The 17,699-nt window shown below is 41.0% G+C and overlaps 1 protein-coding gene across 1 annotated transcript in view; it reads left to right on the forward strand.

The window, feature by feature from the left end:
* The first annotated feature begins 1,577 nt into the window (after positions 1-1,577).
* The window catches only part of REL (v-rel avian reticuloendotheliosis viral oncogene homolog), a 45,389-nt gene continuing 29,267 nt past the window's right edge, over positions 1,578-17,699 (forward strand). The window contains exons 1-4 of the mRNA XM_006881026.1: positions 1,578-1,587; positions 1,946-2,041; positions 12,852-12,994; positions 14,085-14,233. Of these exons, the coding sequence (XP_006881088.1) occupies positions 1,578-1,587; positions 1,946-2,041; positions 12,852-12,994; positions 14,085-14,233 (398 nt within the window). The remainder of the gene's footprint in view (positions 1,588-1,945; positions 2,042-12,851; positions 12,995-14,084; positions 14,234-17,699) is intronic.

Consider the following 17,699-nt stretch of genomic DNA (forward strand, 5'->3'; position numbering starts at 1 on the left):
TCCGTCCTTGAGGCAGGGAGAGAGAAGATCCTCAACCGGGTGGATTGACAGGGTGACTGCAGCAATGGGCTCCAGAATGTCAGAGATTGTGAGGATGACACAGGATAGGACAGGATTCGGATCTGTGGTTGACAGGGTCCTCTGAGTTCTATTTGACACACAACATCGAGAAGATGGTCCCTGATCTAGCAGGATTCGCTCCTACACAGGGTGGATAGGAATCGGAATAGAACATATGACACCAAATAGGAACAAAGACAGAATGGAAAGGGCTCAGAGGTTTGTTTTTCCTTCCACCAGCATTCTGACCTTTGGACAAGTTACTTAACTCTCTGAATCCTTATCTACAAAATGAGGCAACTACTGCTTCACACATGAGGAAAAGTATACAAACAGGAAGCTCTTTGCAAATGATGAAAACAAAATTATACTGGATTCCTTTAACACCTAGTGCTTTCCCCATTACCCTCTTTCCTCGTGGGAATCTGTCAAGTCCCAGGACAGAGGTTTCAACTTCGGGAGCAGGCATCGACTCAATGGGACAGCTGGGGTTTTTTCCCCTACTTCAATTTAACACGTAAAGATAAGACAACTATCTGCTAAAGTGAGAAATCAGCCTGCACACCTTTATGAATGTAAAAGGTTTTTGGAGCAAAACCACGCAAAGCTAAGAAAGCCCGCGTAATTTGAAGATAAAGGTGGGGGGGGGGAAGAGAATCAGATTGAAGGGGGGGTCCCCTATGCAAATACAGGCTGGAGGCGACGCCTGCACCCCAACACCCGCCCGCGCGGGGGCGGAGATTTGCATGTGCGAAATCAGGAAGAAGGGGAACCACCTTCAGCGAAAACCCCGCGCCGGGCGCCCCTCCAGCCGCCAGGACCGGCCCCGCGCCCCGCCCGCCGGGGCAGCCGGCCCCCTCGACGTCACCTCACCCTCCCACCCGCCTCTGAACTTTAAACCACGCTCCAAAGAACAACCTGGAGGAGGGGGATTTCTGCGGCGCCCGCGGCCTCCGCGCACGCGCGCGCGGGGCGGACCCCTCCGGCCCGGGCTTCCGACGTCCCCCGGCTTTGCGCCCGGCCCCCCGCGACCCTGCGGCTCGCGCTCAGCCAGTACCGGGGGACGCATGCGCCGAGGCGAGCGCCGTGGAGGCAGGCGCCGTTAGCCATGAGGGGGCGCTAAGGACTAGCGTGCGCGCGCAGAGGCCGCGCAGAAGCCCCGCCCCCTGTGGGGAGCGGCGTGACGTCAGTGGCGGGAAATCCCCGCGCTGCCGGGGCCGCCCGCCTCTCGGCCGGGCGGGCGGGCGCCGGGCTCTCACGCGCTCCGCCCCCTGAGTCCCTCCCGGCTGCTGCAGCCTGGCCGCCGGACGCCGGCGAGAACTAAGGGGGTGGGAAGGTGCGAGCCACAAACGCCGAAGAGGGCGGGCAGGAGGAGGAGGACCTAGGAGTGGTCAGCGAGACTGGGGGGTCTCGGCGGCAGAGATCCCTCGCTCGCCTGGCTGAGTGACTGACCGACGAGCTCGCGGCCTGCAGCGGTGTCCGGCCGGGGCGCTTGGTGCTGCGCGGGGAGCGCAGCCATGGCCTCGGGTGAGTGTCCACGGCGGGGATGCCGGGCGCCCGGGCGCGATCGGGGTGTGGGGGGGTGTCCGAGGGGCCGGAGAGCAGATCCCGGGGCTGCTGCTCCGCGTTTTGGGGAAGTCGGCGGGGGGGAAGGCAGATCGCATTATGTGGCAGATTGTCAGCCTTTTTAACAGAAAAGTTCCCTGGTTTGGAGTTTGCGTGCGAAATCAGAACCCCGCTCTGTCATTTGATCCCTTTGTAACCGAGAGAGCCTTGGAAATTTCCCAGCGGCTTTGATTCATCCCAAAAAAAGAGGACGGGGAGTTGTATTTTATTTTTTTTTTTCACCCCCTTGGGTAGCTATGTTTTGAACTGGTGCTTTTAGGCTTTGGAGCAGAAATGCGGAACCTGCAGGGCGCGGGGGAATCCTCCCCCGATTTTTCGCCCGATTTCAGGCGCCGGAGAGGCTATCGCCGGTGGCGTTTGACAGTTGCTAACGAGGTGCCGTCGTGAGAAGTGTCATCGGAGGCACTTTCAACGGGTCCCGAGCGGGAAATGGGGACCTTGTGCCCCAAGTGCAGAAATGTCTATGGTGAACGGAGGCGCACGCTTCGGAGTTGACACCGAGAGATCATTTTATTTATTATCTGTCGGTGGAAAGAAGATGGCTTAGAACTTCTCCTGCTTTGAAAAGAATGGCTGGGAATGAAAACATTGTAGGATTTATGTCGATGTTCATTCCCAGTTAATAAAGAAAGGCTGGGCGTTCTTGCTTTGCGGGGAAGGACGAGGTTGCTCAGAGTGTGTGGGGTTTGGGGGGGCTTTTCGTTTCTGCAGCCGTGGTTCAGGGGGGTTCCTGGGTGATCTTAGGGGGGAATCGCGTAGACCAGGCTCCAGTGAGACCCTGTCCCAGGATTTTTTTATTTAGAAGGGGGCACTTTGAACAACTTGATCAAAGACGGGGTTCTGAAACTACGTGACTTAATAATGCTGGGCTGCGGAGTTGGGGAGGAGGAGGTACATACTTGACCCACCCTCACCCCATCTTGGTTCAGTGATCCCCTGCAGGGGTTGATACCTCTTTTGAGAAGAGGAACTATAGGCTTGAAGAACTCTTTTAAAGGGTTGAACAAGAACAATGCCATAGCTACTGCTGTAGACTGAAAGGAAATAGAGCTTCATATGACATTTGATTTCAGTTTGTCTGTGGTTTTCCTTGTGAGAAGACAAATATAGTTTAAAAAATTTCAACTTTCCCTTTACCCACTGCAGTGACCCCAAGCTTTCAGAGAATTTTTTTTTTAAGCTCCTAAATTCAAAAGCACCTGGAAATGAAAAGTGCAAAGATGGCTTTTAAATACTTGGTTAATTTAGTGGGTATCATCAGAAAGATGTGTTTTCTCGAAGTAGGTAAAGACTGGCGAGTATGCTAAGTAAAAAAAGGGGAGAGGCAACTTAACGGCCCTTTAAGCAAACTTTATTCATTGCATGGAAATATTGACAGCTGCCCTTTCCAAAAGAAAGGGGGGAAGAAGTCATTAAACTCTAGATAACCATATTTTATGATCTGTGTGATTTTATGTGATACAGTGTAGATTTTTTTTTTCATGAAAAACACACATAACACCTTCTGCTGTTATGAGGACCAAGAATTCCCTACATTGGAGGGAGAGAAGCATAAAAGAATGTAAAATTTTAAATGTTTGGAAGTCGAGGAAGAGTGATTATCTTTTTTCCTTTTTCTTGAGTTGTGTTTAAATGGGACTTTAAAAAATGTTACATTTTAAAAATGTAATGGAACAAGTTATTTTAAAATATTTAAAATGCAACAAATTATTTTAAAATGTAATCACATGTTTGAAAATGGCTAGACAAAAGCCTGAGTTTCCTTAATCTTTTGTAAAATATTTGGAGTGATTAAAAGATTAACAGAATAAGTCATAAATTCCCATTCATGTTTTGAAAGTATTAATTTAACTGAAAGTTTAACAACAAGAAGAAAGAGGTGGATGTTTTCATTTAGCATCGGCTTAGACTCTGTAGTAAGGTAGTATTAAAAGAAGGAACTCATGAAATACTACACAAAATGGGTGACCCTGGAGGACATTATGCTGTGTGAAATATCTCAGTCACAAAAGGACAAATACTGCATAGAGCCACTGTTGTAATAATGGGACTGACATCTGGGGTTAGGGGAACCTAAGAAAAGAGGGGATAAATAATGTATACTGCATTAAAACAGATGAAGTAGAGGACTATTTAAAAGGAATATAGGATTAGGTATTATTTTCATGACAAGATTACAGAAAAAGAAATGCATATTAAAGTGGGCTGTGGACTGGGTGAGGGGGAGGTGGGGGAGGTGTGACTGTAAAACAATGAAATAATTTTTTTTTCTTCAAAGAGAAAAACAAAGGGGGCAGGAGTGGGCAAGGAGGAAAATGTACAACAATGAATGAATGGAGAAAGAAATTAAATGGAAAGAATATGCTGTAAAAAAATTATGTTACATAAAAATATTAATAAAAATAATTTAATTAAAAACCCTCAAAAATGTTTTTTATTGCTTAGCAAACCTTTAAGACCTCCATTTCTCATCAGACAGCAAGTGAAAGTAGATCTGTGTGTAGTTGAATATGTGGTCTATATAAGATAAAAATAAAACTTAGATCATAACCTCATAAAGATAAATAAACAAAGCAAAATTGTTTTAATGTCATGAGGAGCACATAGTACTAGAATTTAGATAATGTATTTGATTCTAAATTTTACTCATTAATAATCAGATTAATTATTTGGGTCTTCAAAGGTTGGCTTTTTTCCCAAGCTCTTTTTCATTGCCTTTTAAAAAACCCCCTTGCTTCCAACCTTATTAGAATAGACATTGTGATGAAAAATGGTCCCAAACCAGTAATGATAAGTGGCCATTACTCTTTGGTATTTATTATTATTTCCTAGTGAATGCAAGTAAAATTAATTACTTTGGTGCCTGAATTTTCAAAAAGAGCAAAATATCTAGGTCTGCTTACTGACAGTTCTTTTTTAAAAAAAAATATGCCTTAAATGTTAGACAATTTATTGTTTTTATTCTCATTTTTCTTTAATACATTTCTGCTGTGTCACACAGCAATAGGAAGTACATGAAGAAATTATTTTTGTAAACCGCATTACTTACCAACTCTTTGTAGTTTTAATTTCAAGAGTTCTTTTTTTTTCTCCCTCTTCATTAAGAGGAAAAAATGAATGTTGATATGAGTACAGTGTAACTTTAATATAGAGCTGGAATTTAGCTACATAGCTGAAAGACAGAGAAAAGACTTTTTAATTTTTAAATACAGAGGGGACTGCACATGGTAAACATGCATATTGTTTCAGAAATACAAAACATGTCAAAGTAGAGATAATAATGATATAAAAGAATTCAGGTTATATACAGTAGACAGTACTGGAAAGGAATAAGATGAATCATAATTAGGAACATCCAGGGGGTGTGCGATCTTTTTATCAAATACAGTTTAAGAGACTCAGAATTTCTTTTTGTTCCAACATCTTCACGTGTGAACTTTCTACAAATGATTGTGTTTGCAGGCACGTGATCTCGGGACACCTTCCTGTTTTCTCAAGTCTGCAACTGCTCTCTGTCTGGATTTTGTATTTATGAAATAATCAAGCTGTTAAGAACCAGGAGTAGGCTAGCAGATAAAATGCAGGAGTGCCAGTTAATCTCAGATAATCCACAAATACTTTTAGTATACACAGGTCTCCAATACATACTCTTTTGCATTTGAAGTTAATGCTACTGGATATCTTGTATTTTTTCCCCCTATATTTTCATTTTTAAGGTTGGCAGTCATAATCAAGATAGAGTTTGATCTTGCTGTCTAGTTCTTCTTAAATACTTGAGCATTCTAGGGCAGAATTTTAATATTTCTCTCTTGTCCACCTTAAAGATTTTTAAAGTACTTGATTTTTCCTGCCCTAAAGCAGTGGCCTCTCCTGCCAAACCTTTTTTTACATCTTTTGTTTACCATGTGGTGCATACATCAGTGTAATACTGGTCTGAAAATTCCCTGCTTGGATTCTTTCTTAAGGCCAGAGTGGACCTGGGTTTGTTTTTATTCTGGTTCTGCTACTGTGTGAACTCATTGTCATGAGTTAAAATATGAGAATTGCCAAAAGATACAATGTGTATCCCATTAAAGGAAGATTTGTTTCATCCCTAATAGAGCGCTTCTGGAATTTTGACTTAGGAAATGGGTGCTACACTTCTAAGAGTCCCACATGGTACAAGTGGTTAATACGCACTGTGCTGCTAACTGAAGGGAAGGTTAGAAGTTCAGGACAGCCCAGAGGCACCAAAGAGGCCTGGCAATCTAGTTATGAAAATCAGCTATTGAAACCCTGTGGAGTGCACCTGGGGTTGCTATGATTTGGAATCTGTGACCAGTTGATTACTGATTCTAGATTCTAGAATTCTGTGACACTGTAGAACCTAGTTTAAGCCAGACCAGATACTGGAGGGAAATAAACCCTTAAGGAATTGATAAGAAATGAATGCCTATTTACTTTTAAATGTTTTGACATAGTTTTGCATCTATTTAAAGGAGAATAAGATTGCATAGCAAATAGTTAAACTTTTGCCAGTTTGACATTACTCATTCTTTGTTTGATTTCTTTTGTGTTTAGGCTTCTTCTGCCTATGGGAATAGGCTTAAATGGTTTAGACCTTTTTTGTGAATATAGCTTTATCTTTGTAAGAACTGAAGTGTAAATTTTGGTCATACATAGAAATGGAAAAACTTACCTGTGTCTAAAGGTAAAAAATATTACCAGTATGACTCAGTCAGGCTCCTGGGTTGAGGAAAGGATAGTAATCTTTTCTTTCTCTCCAAAGAGAATAGAGGTAATACTTGAACAACTTTATGTTGTTGGCTCCAAAGTGTGACCTCTGAGGGGTGTGCAGTCAGCTATTCTCCACTGTGTGGTTACACGTTACAGTTTTTTTTTTTTTTGTGGATTGTTTTACAAGATGTTACTGAAAAGTAAAACGATAATTTTGCAAACAGTTTACCTTTTAAATAAATTTGAACAACTGAAAACTGTCCACACACTAATATATTTTCTCTTGCTTGTTTTTGCCTTTCCTGAGTGGGAGGAGTTAAATCTAGCCAGCACTGCTCAGCCAATTTTATCCATGACACAGCCCACGCTTGTACCTGAATTTTTCTATCACTTTTCTAGCTAGTACATTGTTGTTCCACTTCCTTATATTTTAAGTCAATGTTTCTTATTCAAAAGTGTATATTAGAATTATCCACAAAGCTTTTTCTGGAAACAAATGGCTGGCCTTTACCCTTCAAGATTTCCATTTCTGTTCAGCCAATCTCAGCTGAGATCTGGACATGTATGTTTTTAAAAACACTGCCTGGGTGCCCTATCACACCCCCAATGTGGATCTGTTCTCAGGATTTCACTGCATCTAACGTGCCTGTACCGAGATGCATTACCTTCTTAAGCAAGGTTACATTTATGTTAGACTACATTTATGCTATTTGCTTTATTGTTATTTTTTACTTCCACATGTTTTTATGCTTTTGTTGTTTTTTGTTTGTTTATTTGTTTATTTTAATTTGGCCTCCTAGATCCCAGCTAATGTGATTCGTGACTTCTTTCTCTTATAACTTAGCATAGTTTTGTAGCATTAGCTCTTGACTTATTAATTGTATGACCTTAAGCACATTGCTTTTGAACTTGAGTTTTATCATTTAGAAAATAGGATAATTATTTTTAGGTTTTAAAATGAAGATTAAAGTTGTTGTGGAGATCAAATAAAAAATGGAGAAGAGCTTTGAAATGGTTTTAGAATTTTTTTTTTTGTAATTTCTGGAGTCAGTGTTTTTTCACTATACATTTAATGCTAGTTCCTAAGCTCCTCTAATTTGTCTTTTTTTTACAATCTGTGATCTGGTTTTAGTTGGGGTTTTTTTTTTTCCACTGTATTTTGTTTAATTTTAGAAACACATGCCTTATTAGATTTGAGCCACTATGTTTTAAAATACTCCTCACCCCCTTTTTTTCCTTCTCCCTAAATTCACATAAAAGCACCTATCTGTCAAAAATAGTTATTTCGATTGTTATTCTAGTCTGTATTAACATTTAAAAACACTGCTTATAATATAGTGAGCCATTCCAGCTTTTTACTAAGTTTTTATAATATTTACTAAGAAAAAATATAGTAACTGACTTATTTAGAAACTACTTGTAAGACATTTACAAAACTAGTGATTCAAGATAATCCTAGTTAAATGTGTTATTACTTTTTTTCCCACAACTTCCTGATTTATGTTTTGCATTGTTTCATAGATAAATATGTTTCATCTCTTCCTTTCTTCAGGAAGCATGGTCCTTCAATAGAGAGCACTAAAGAAGGAAGTAACTAGTATATTACACTGATGATGCAGACATTGCAGCTGGAACGCTTTTAAAAATCATCAGTAGAGATAAAAGCAACAGTGGTCTGAATGACTGTGAGAAAGTATGAAAGTGCAATGCTGGTGCAGCTCAGTACTGACAGAGTGCTTATCTTTGTTTCCATAGGAGTGAAATCAAATAAGGAAAGTCTGATTAATCATTAACATAGTCCCTGTAACCTTTGAATAATGTACATAAACAGAAACATCTAACTTGAGCATTTCCAACACTCAGTCAACAGATACAAGGTGCTAATGACTAAGACACAGTCCTGACCTTCAAGTAGTAAAGAAAGAAATGAGATCGTTTTATTGCAAGGAGAACTAAAGCCATCTCCTCTTAGGTGTCGTTATTTGAAATAATTATCATTAAACAGAATGGACGTTTTGAGGAGGGAGGGATTAGTTCCAACCTGGGGAAAGTGGACTGTTAAATCACCTCTCATACTTGATAGTGAGACTTTTTACCAATGAAGAACTTCTCCAGGAGGTAGAATGGATGGCAGGATTTTTTTTATTGTTCTTCTTCCTGTTATGTGATAAGTAATATTCATGTAAAAATGTTTGTTTTTACAACTTAAAATATTTTTTAAAAAGAATCTTTTTGGGGGGAGGGGTGGGCAGGGAGAAAAGTGCAACAATGAATGAATGGAAATCCAAAGTCCCTGTAAATTTTCATTAAAATGAATAATTAAAAAACAAAATATTTTTAAAAAATAGTATTTTAAAAAAAATAATCTTTTCAGCAGCAGCTTTTCTGTCCTTTTTTTTTTTGTCCCTGGCCTTTTTTTTTTTATAAAAGTACATTATCTCGTTTGAAGTAAGATGTGTGACCAGTGCAATAATTGAACGCTCACTGTGAGCCTAGCACTTTTAGTCACATTACCATCCCCCCTACATCAGCCATTTACCAGTAGTGATGTCACTCAGTGTCAATTTCCCACCAAGACACTTTTAAATAAGTGGTTGGCAGGGATTTGCTTGACCTTTCGGGCAAGCAACCACATGGATTAATTAAGATACAACTTTGAAGTCAGTGTTGATTTCATCAGCAATTTAGAGAACACGTACTTTCTCTTAAATATTCCTGCAAAGATATATAAAGACACAAATTATTTGAATGTGAAAATTGTTCATCTGCATTCTTGCCTGTTTCTCAGCAAAACTGGAGTTTTATGAATGTGGGTGGTTAGACTCAGTTTACCCTTTGATTTTTTTCTCTCCCCAGAATAGTGAAAATACCTTTCCTCAAGTCAGCAGTTTCTAATGGCCATTTCAGTGATACTGGTTACACTCTTCGCACTGTGCAGCTTTTGTCACTGTCGTCTTCCGGATTATTCCGCTATCATCGATGTGACTCCATGCCCCTAAACAGAAACTCCCTCTTCCTCCACCTTTGAACCACGCATCTTCTTTGGTTTTTACATATTACACTTACTTCTAAGTGAGGTCACATAGTGTCTGCCCTCTTACAACTGACTTATCTTGTTCAGCACGGTGTTTTCTAGATTTGCCCGTGTTGTGGCATGCCTCAGAAGTTCATCTTTATGGCTGAGTAATGTTATGTTGCTTACATAGTCATCTGCTGATGGATACATCCGGCCCTTTGTTTCTTGAATGAACACATAAGTAGTAGACTGAAACATAAGGGTCCTGATCAAACAGAATAAAACTAAAGGTAAATGGACTATCCCATTACTGTGTAATCCAAAGTAGAAACCTTGGAGTCATAAACAATTCTAAAGTTCAACCACCAGGTACTAACACAATTTATCACCTAACTCTTGGTCCCAGTTCCCATGGAGTGGACTCAGACTGCTGACCTTTGGGCTAGCAGCTGAATTCTTTAACCACTGCACTGCCAGGCTGCCTATCATCCCATTCTCACGAATGTATAATGAAAGTTTACAAAGACTCAGGGTTTCTAGTCATTCATTGTTGCACTTTTCTCCCTACTCCCCCTCCCCCATTCACTCTTCTCTTTGAAAAGAAACAGTCCCTCCCCCCAAGTCCACTCCACTATGCAGCCTTCACTCTGAACTTCTGTAGTGACAAGATAACTGCCACCCAAGCAGATATATGCACACCCATGTTTATTGCAGCTTTGTTTGCAATTGCAAAGAGCTGGAAACAATCCAAGTGCCCATTAACAAACAAATGGATAGAGAAGCTCTGGTATATTCACACCATGGAATACTATGCAGCATTGAAAAACAAGGGACTCATGAAATATTATGCAAAATGGATAACCCTGGAGTACACAACACTGAGTGAAATAGCTCAGTCACAAAAGTACAAATATTGCATAGGGCCACTGTTGTAAAACGGGACTGACATCAGGGTTGAGGGAAGACAGAAAAGGAGGGGAGGAATGATGTATACTGCATTCAAACAGATGAGGGAGAGAACTGTTTAAAAGGGACATTGTCCACCTTTTTAAAAGAGCCTATCCACTGGTCTCCTGCTTCCTGTTTGAAACCTGTCCACTCTTACAAGAATTCTTACTTTAAAATGCCTTTCTCATCCTGTGATTCTTCCTAAAACGTTCATTGATTTCCCCTCACCTCTAAGATGAAGCCCAGACCCCCAGTGTGCTCTAGCTGTTGGTCTCTTTGTGGAATGGACATTTACACCACCTTTACTGGGACTATGTTAGTAGTTCTTTAACAGACTGTTCTCCTCTAACTGCTGTACCTTGAGACCACTGTTCCCCTCCCCTCAGCCCCCCTGCATTTCTCCATTGCCCCTCATCTCTTTCCTCACTCTTTGGTTTTATTAACTTCTCTCCCACCTAGACATTCCTCACTTTGGGGCTAATATTCTTACTCCGAATTTTGTTACTGTTTCCTCCCTTCTGTAGTTCTCATAATTTGTATTCTGTTGCTTCCTCATTCCGTGTGGTCCTTCCTTAAGTCATTTAAACAAAACAAAACAAACCCAACAACTTTTGAAATCATAGACATTGTTTTATTGACTATTTGTTATTATATATGTAACTTAGTAAGGATTCTCTAATCCTCACAGTTGTTTGCAATCTTTGTGTTGTTGTTGTTGTTGTGTGCCATCAAGTCAGAACCGACCTGTAATTGACCCTCCGATGAGTTTTCAGAACTAGTGAGAGTAGATTGCCCATCCTTCTGCCAGGGAGCATCTGGTGGACTTGAACCACAAGCCTTCAGCATTGCAGTGCAGCTTCTTGCTACTAGGCCACCAAGTAGGGGCTGAGATTCTCATTTTACTGGGCAGTAACATTTCCAGGGTGTCTTATCTTAGAATTAGCTGAGTGGGATTCAGAGGTTCTCTTCCTGATAAGGCCCACTGTGCTGCCTACCCTTTCTGTAGGTTTTTAACATCCTAACAAGACAAACTTTGGTCAGTGGCCTGGATACCTAATTGTGGGTCTGTTTTAATGGAAAAACATCTTTACACCCTGAAAGAAAAGCACATTGTTAATTACCTTCCTTGTAAGGGGACTTTCGTGCTTTTATGTCTAATGATTTGTTGGTGTGGTTGTTAAGTGCTGGCAAGTCATAGATTTGGGTAATATGGTAAAAGAGGGCAAAAAATGCTTATGCTTTAAACCACTTCATTGAGATTTAGTTAATGTGCATTAAAGTACTCATATGAATGAAACAATTTGGTAAGTTTTGACATTTGTATACAACTTTGAAATCATCACCACCATCAAGATAATGAATGGGTCTGTTGTTCCTGAGTTTCCCATCCATCTGTGCCCACTGATGGACTTTATTTCATTATAGGCTAGTTTGCATATTCTGAGAGGTCTGTTTAAATGGAAGCATGCGGTATATGCCCTTGTTGACTTGACTTTCCCTCCACTTTGTTATTTTGAGAGTCATCCAGGTTGTTTTTATCAATAGTTCCTTCTAAAGGTACATCTTTTGGATGAAATCTGTTATGAAAAGTAAATTATTTTCTTTTCCTTCCATTGTGTCATGTATCACTTTAGAAAAACAGCTATGACTGAAAATTCTCTTGAACCTAAACTTCCAGTGGGACTTACCTCTGACGTGTTTAACCCCTCTTTAGTGTCCCCCCCCCCCCCCCCCGGGGGTTTATTTTGATAAAGGATCTAGAAGTCATTAAAGATTTTATTGGAAATCATGTACATATGTTGAAATACATTTCATCTCCTCTGAGCGATTTTTAACTTCACTGTAGAGTGTAAAGGGAGCTCTGATGACTTAGTCCTAAGGAGCTGGGCTGCCAACCCAAAGGCATGCAGTTCTAATCTACGGGCTGCTCAGTGGAAGATGAACATTCTCCTCCCGTGTGATTAACTGCCTCTGAAAACCTGCTGGAGGGTCAGCTATGAGTCAGTTCTGCCTCAGAAGTACACAACAACAACAACAACAGTTGAGTCTAATGTGAAATTAATTATCTAGACAAATTGCATTTTGCTTACTTTTGGATTGCAGCATTATGCTTTTGAATACTGCCCTGCTCTTCCCTCTGGAGGAATCGTGGGGAACCCCTTCTGTTTGGTCTCATGTGGGAAGTGGGTGTCTCTGAAGTGGGTCTCTCAGAGGTTTCCATAGGCATCGTGATGGAGACCTACTGATAATGAAGTTATCACCTAATCAATATGCGTGACTTGTGCTTGTCCTCCACATGAGCTCGCGTCTAGTGGGGAAAATGTCTCACCCTCCCACCTGGATACTCATATTTCAAGCTTGTTATTTCATGTTGAAAGGGAAAACCTTTTCGTCTGGTGTTTAGAAAAAAGAACAAAACAGTTGAAGTCTTTTTTTCTTGCTATCCTAATCTCATCGCCCTCCTTTTTTCCTTTTAATTTTTCAGGTGGGTATAGCCCTTATGTAAAGATAATTGAACAGCCCAGGCAGAGGGGCATGCGATTCCGGTACAAGTGTGAAGGGCGGTCGGCAGGCAGCATTCCAGGGGAACACAGCACTGACAGTAACCGGACATACCCATCCATCCAGGTAATGGGGCTTTTCCTGTGAGAATCTCACTTTTTAAATTACTGTGATTTGAGTGAAAGTGTACAGAGCAAATTGGGGTTCCATTCAGCAGTGCGTACACCTTAATGGCAAGATTTCTTATTAGTATTTGAGTTCCTAGGTGTATTCATAGTCAAACAAAATATAGTATATAAATATAAAAAGAATATACTTGTAACTGTAGATATAACCTATATCAACAAGTTTATATTTGGGTCTCTTTTTAAATGGTGAAAATATGGAGGGAGGGGAAGGCAGACTGGATTCTACAAAACTTAATTGGTCTTTCATTAGCAGATTGTTTACAAACGTTATTTTACTAAATTTAAAGGCAGTTGCTGGGGGTAGGGATTGTGTAACAGTGAAAGAATTTTTTTTTTCTTTTCAAAGAGAAGAGCAAACTGGGAAGGAGGGGTGGGCAGGGAGAAAAGTGCAACAATGAATGAATGGAAACCCATAGTCTCTGTAAACTTTCATCAAAATGAATAATAAAAAAAAATAAAAATAAAGGCAGTTGCTAAATTACACACTATGCCAGTGGCAGAGTTATGTGCTGAATTCCACATCCTTAATTTTTATCCCATTTTTGGCAGCACTGTGGACTTAGGCCCTTTTTTCCAAGGGTTAAAATGTCAGGAATGCTAATGAGAGGTGAATAAGAAACATTCTACCAGTCTTTGAAGGGTTATTTTTAACTTTTTACCGTATCAGCTTATTTGGTACCTTCTGTGAAATGTTCTAAGGTTGACTCTCTCGCTCTCATCCCACCGTGTCCTGTACACGTCACAGCTTGTGTGTGTGTGTGTGTGTGTGTGTGTGTGTGTATGCGTGTTTATACACGTGGGTGTGCTTGTATGTATGAGAGCTGGAACTTGATGGGAGTGCCTTGTTTTCTGGGTTTTCTCAAGCTTTCCACCTTTGCTTGGGTCCAGTGTTGGAACTTTTCTGCTGCTCCTTTGAGTGGAGAATATTTGTGTATTCCTCCTCTGTCAGGTGTTCTGCATTACACAGGCTCCCACTTTTGCCAGTTTTCCTGTGTGTATTGTCACTCACCTGTTTGTTCCCTTTTCAGATTATGAACTATTACGGAAAAGGAAAAGTGAGGATTACGTTAATAACAAAGAATGACCCCTACAAACCTCATCCTCATGATCTGGTTGGAAAAGACTGCAGGGATGGATACTACGAAGCGGAGTTCGGACAAGAGCACCGGCCTCTGTTGTAAGTAGGCACTTGGCATTTTCGGGAATGCATAAGCATAGGACACCGGGACCACCTGTTACTTTTTAGCAGAAAGGATTCACCACTCAGCCTGTTTCTGAATCCTGTGCTCTTCGGCGTCAGAATTTCTCCTTCATCCTTGGAGCTGTGGTAGGGTAATCCTGCTAACATCTCCTCTGGTTCTTTTTTTTTTTTTTAAATTTTATTATTTTTGTGTGCGTGTACGGTCAAATCAGATCTGACTGGTACAGGAGGAGATTGACCCTCCTTCCCCAGAAGAGCATCTGGTGGATTCAAACCGTTTGCTTCTGGGATTGTAGTTGCAGCTCCTTGCCACTAGGCCACCAGAGCTCCCCTATCTCCTCTGGTTCTTACTCAGCACTGGGTCTGTGAGAGAAAGGGCCATTCTCTTCCTGTGTGATCAGTAGCCTGAGAAAAGCTGCTGGAGGGTCCATTCTGACCCCACAGTCTTAATTCTTTTCAAATTTTCACTCCTCAGTGGCAGGAATGTGCCCTTATTGTTATTAAAGGGTAAACAGAAGCTTATTTTGTGCTGTGATTTTTCTTAGTTTGAATTATTTATGAAAAGAATCCTCAATTTTTATCCTGTCTTTTTGGTTATTGTTAACTTAAAAAGTGCTAGATATGAGGAAAATCAGCTGGCGAACTATGTTTTTTTTGCGTCAGGTTACACAGCGAGTATATACAAGTCACTAGTTCTAAGATTAAACAGCATTAAATTGGTGAGGCTGCCAGAAGGTGCGTCCACTCAACATGTTAGTCAGAGTGGAAATTAATAAAAGAGTCTAGTAGAAAACCCTGAAAATACGTGATTGCTGCTTGAGCCAGCAATTCCATTTCTGGGGATTTATCATCTTAGGAAAGAAAGAATTATTCATATTCAAACAGTTAGCTGAATGATACTCATTTTAGCTCTTTTTGTAATGATGGAAAGTTAGAAATGACCCAAATAATGAACACAGGAGGATTAGTTAAATCAGCAGGATCGTCCGTGCAAAGGACACCTCTGTCGTTTTCGAAACAACATTGCAGATATATGTCTGTTTTTGTTGTTGATTACCGTCACGTTGAGCATGACTCACAGCGACCCTATGAACAAAAGGCCTGAAGCCTTTCTAGACCTATCGTCATTTCTCAAAGTTCATGGAATTTCCAGAGGCATGTTGTTTAGGAAGTGGATGCCACTCCTGCTTCCAAGATATATGTCTAGTGATATGGAAAGATAATTCACTATATATGAGATGATTAAAGTAGATTTTAAAACTCCATAGGGGGAATAATAATACATTTTTTCAAATAAATGTGTGACTGACATGGTTTGAGTTTGATACATGGTAATAGATACATTTAGATGTTGTTAATAGTAATCTCTAGATGAGTGTGAGGTTTTCTGATGCTTTCCTTTTAACCTGTATTTATTTTAGGATTGACTTTTGTAATGAACATGTGTAGCCTTTGGGGAAACAAACCAGTCACAGGAGAAGAAGAATAACACAAAGCCTCTGACGTCTCTGTTGTCTAGCGTTGCTCTAACACATGCCACAAGCGAACGGCTTTAACAAGCCGGTTTCCTTTCTCATAGTTCAGAGCGTGGAAGTCCAAGTTCAGGACTCCCCAGGAAAGCTCCGTTCTGTCTGCTGTGGAGACGGTCCTGTGTCTCCTCAGCCTGCATGCCTCGGTTCCTTGGTTATCCTGATATGAATGCCATTTGTCTTCTCCCGTCCCTGCCTGCTTGCTCTTTTTATGTCCCAGAAGAGACACATTCACACCTTGCACTCTTCTTGTCTCATTAATGTAATGAAACAAGTCTGTTCCCAAGTGGCATCAGACCGCAGGCCTAACCCGTCCCTGTGGGTATTGTCATAGCGTCCCCGTAAGGACAAGTGGAACTGCCCTGTAGGCCATCCGAGGCCATAACTCCTTACAGAAGCTATAAATCCATCTTTCTCCCACAGCCGGTGAGAACCAGACGTGCAGAGATTAGAGTTTATGATGAGTATTTAGGGGGCTCATAGCGTTCATGGCGATACTAGATTTGATCACTTGGCAAGATTCTCCAGGACCAGGATACCTTTTCGTTAGAAATTTGCATCTGTGGAAGACTTTGAGACTTCTTCAGCATGAACATCCTCTTTTCTGATCACTCTGACTCTAGCATCCCAGGTAATTAGTACCTGGATCTTTTGTTAAATGGGTGATTGTAAAATGAGAAGGGTTTTTTTGTGTGTTTTTTTCTCTATTTTTTTTTTATTAAGTTTAATGAAAGTTTACAGAGACTTAGGATTTCCGTTCATTCATTGTTTTACTTTTCTCCCTGTGCGTTCCTCCCTGAGAAGTTTTTTTTTAAAAATTCTGCCATTTGCTCTACATTTATTAATTGGAGTTCTATTAAAAAGAAAAACATCCCCTTTTTTCCTTTTGCATCTCCATTTAAAAAAAATATATACCTGTTAGAGTTATAGAAGGTGTGGTGGCTGAGTGGTAAGAAATTGCACTGCAGTCCCAGAGATAACACAGTTCAAATTCACCAGATGCTTCATAGGAGAAGGGTGGACGGTTTCCTCCCATGCAGTTTGCCGTTTCTGAAAACTGGCTGGCGGATCAGCTAGGGGTCATTTCTGACTTGACAGTACACAACAAACAACATAGGTTTATAGATTCTTTTTTAAAAATTTATTTTTTTAAGCTGTTACAGTCAGTTACTGGTGCTGCTCTTTAAGTTTGTTATATTGAGAATTTGACCAGCATGAGCCCTTTGACACTGTCTCTTGTGTGTTCTTGGCATGTCTCCCTCTGTTCTTTGAGCACCTCCTTCCTGTCTGACACAACAGGGCATTCCACACTTGCTAAGCCTTTTCCTGTTCCAGTGGGAAAAGGTATTTAGTCTGTCTACCTTCTTTTTGTATTCTCTGAAACATCTCAGATGCGCCTCAAATAGAAAATGTCCACAATCATGATCTTACCTCTTTGCCCTAAGGGTCCTGATCTTAGAAGTTACTGTAAAGCTCCAGACTTCTTATCCCTGACAGCCCTTCACAAGCGTGCGAACACCAACTCCATTAACAGATACCTTTTAGTAACTCCTGAATCTAACCTCTTCTCTTGGTGACCTGTCAGTGCGATCTGAGCCTGGGCTCCTGTTCATGCATCTCCATGGCCGCCTTCCCCTTAACCTGTGTCTTCTGCTTTTACCAGAGTGGTTATTTCAGGTACAGGTTGCCATTCCCCACCTTCCCCTGCTTAAAGTGGATTCTGATGGCTTTATGTGACTCTTGGAATAAGGACAGCATTCTTATATGGCTCCAAGGCTCACAGATCTAGTGGAAGTGCTCCCTGTGATGTGGGTACACAGGTCTCCCTCTGATGTCTACACTGCAGGCTCACAGGCCATCTCTGTAAGTGCTCCCTCTGATGTCTACACTGCAGGCTCACAGGCCATCTGTGT

This window comes from Elephantulus edwardii, unplaced genomic scaffold (genome assembly GCF_000299155.1).
Source record: "Elephantulus edwardii isolate Elephantulus edwardi_28Jun2011 unplaced genomic scaffold, EleEdw1.0 scaffold00011, whole genome shotgun sequence".
Taxonomy (NCBI): Eukaryota; Metazoa; Chordata; class Mammalia; order Macroscelidea; family Macroscelididae; genus Elephantulus; species Elephantulus edwardii.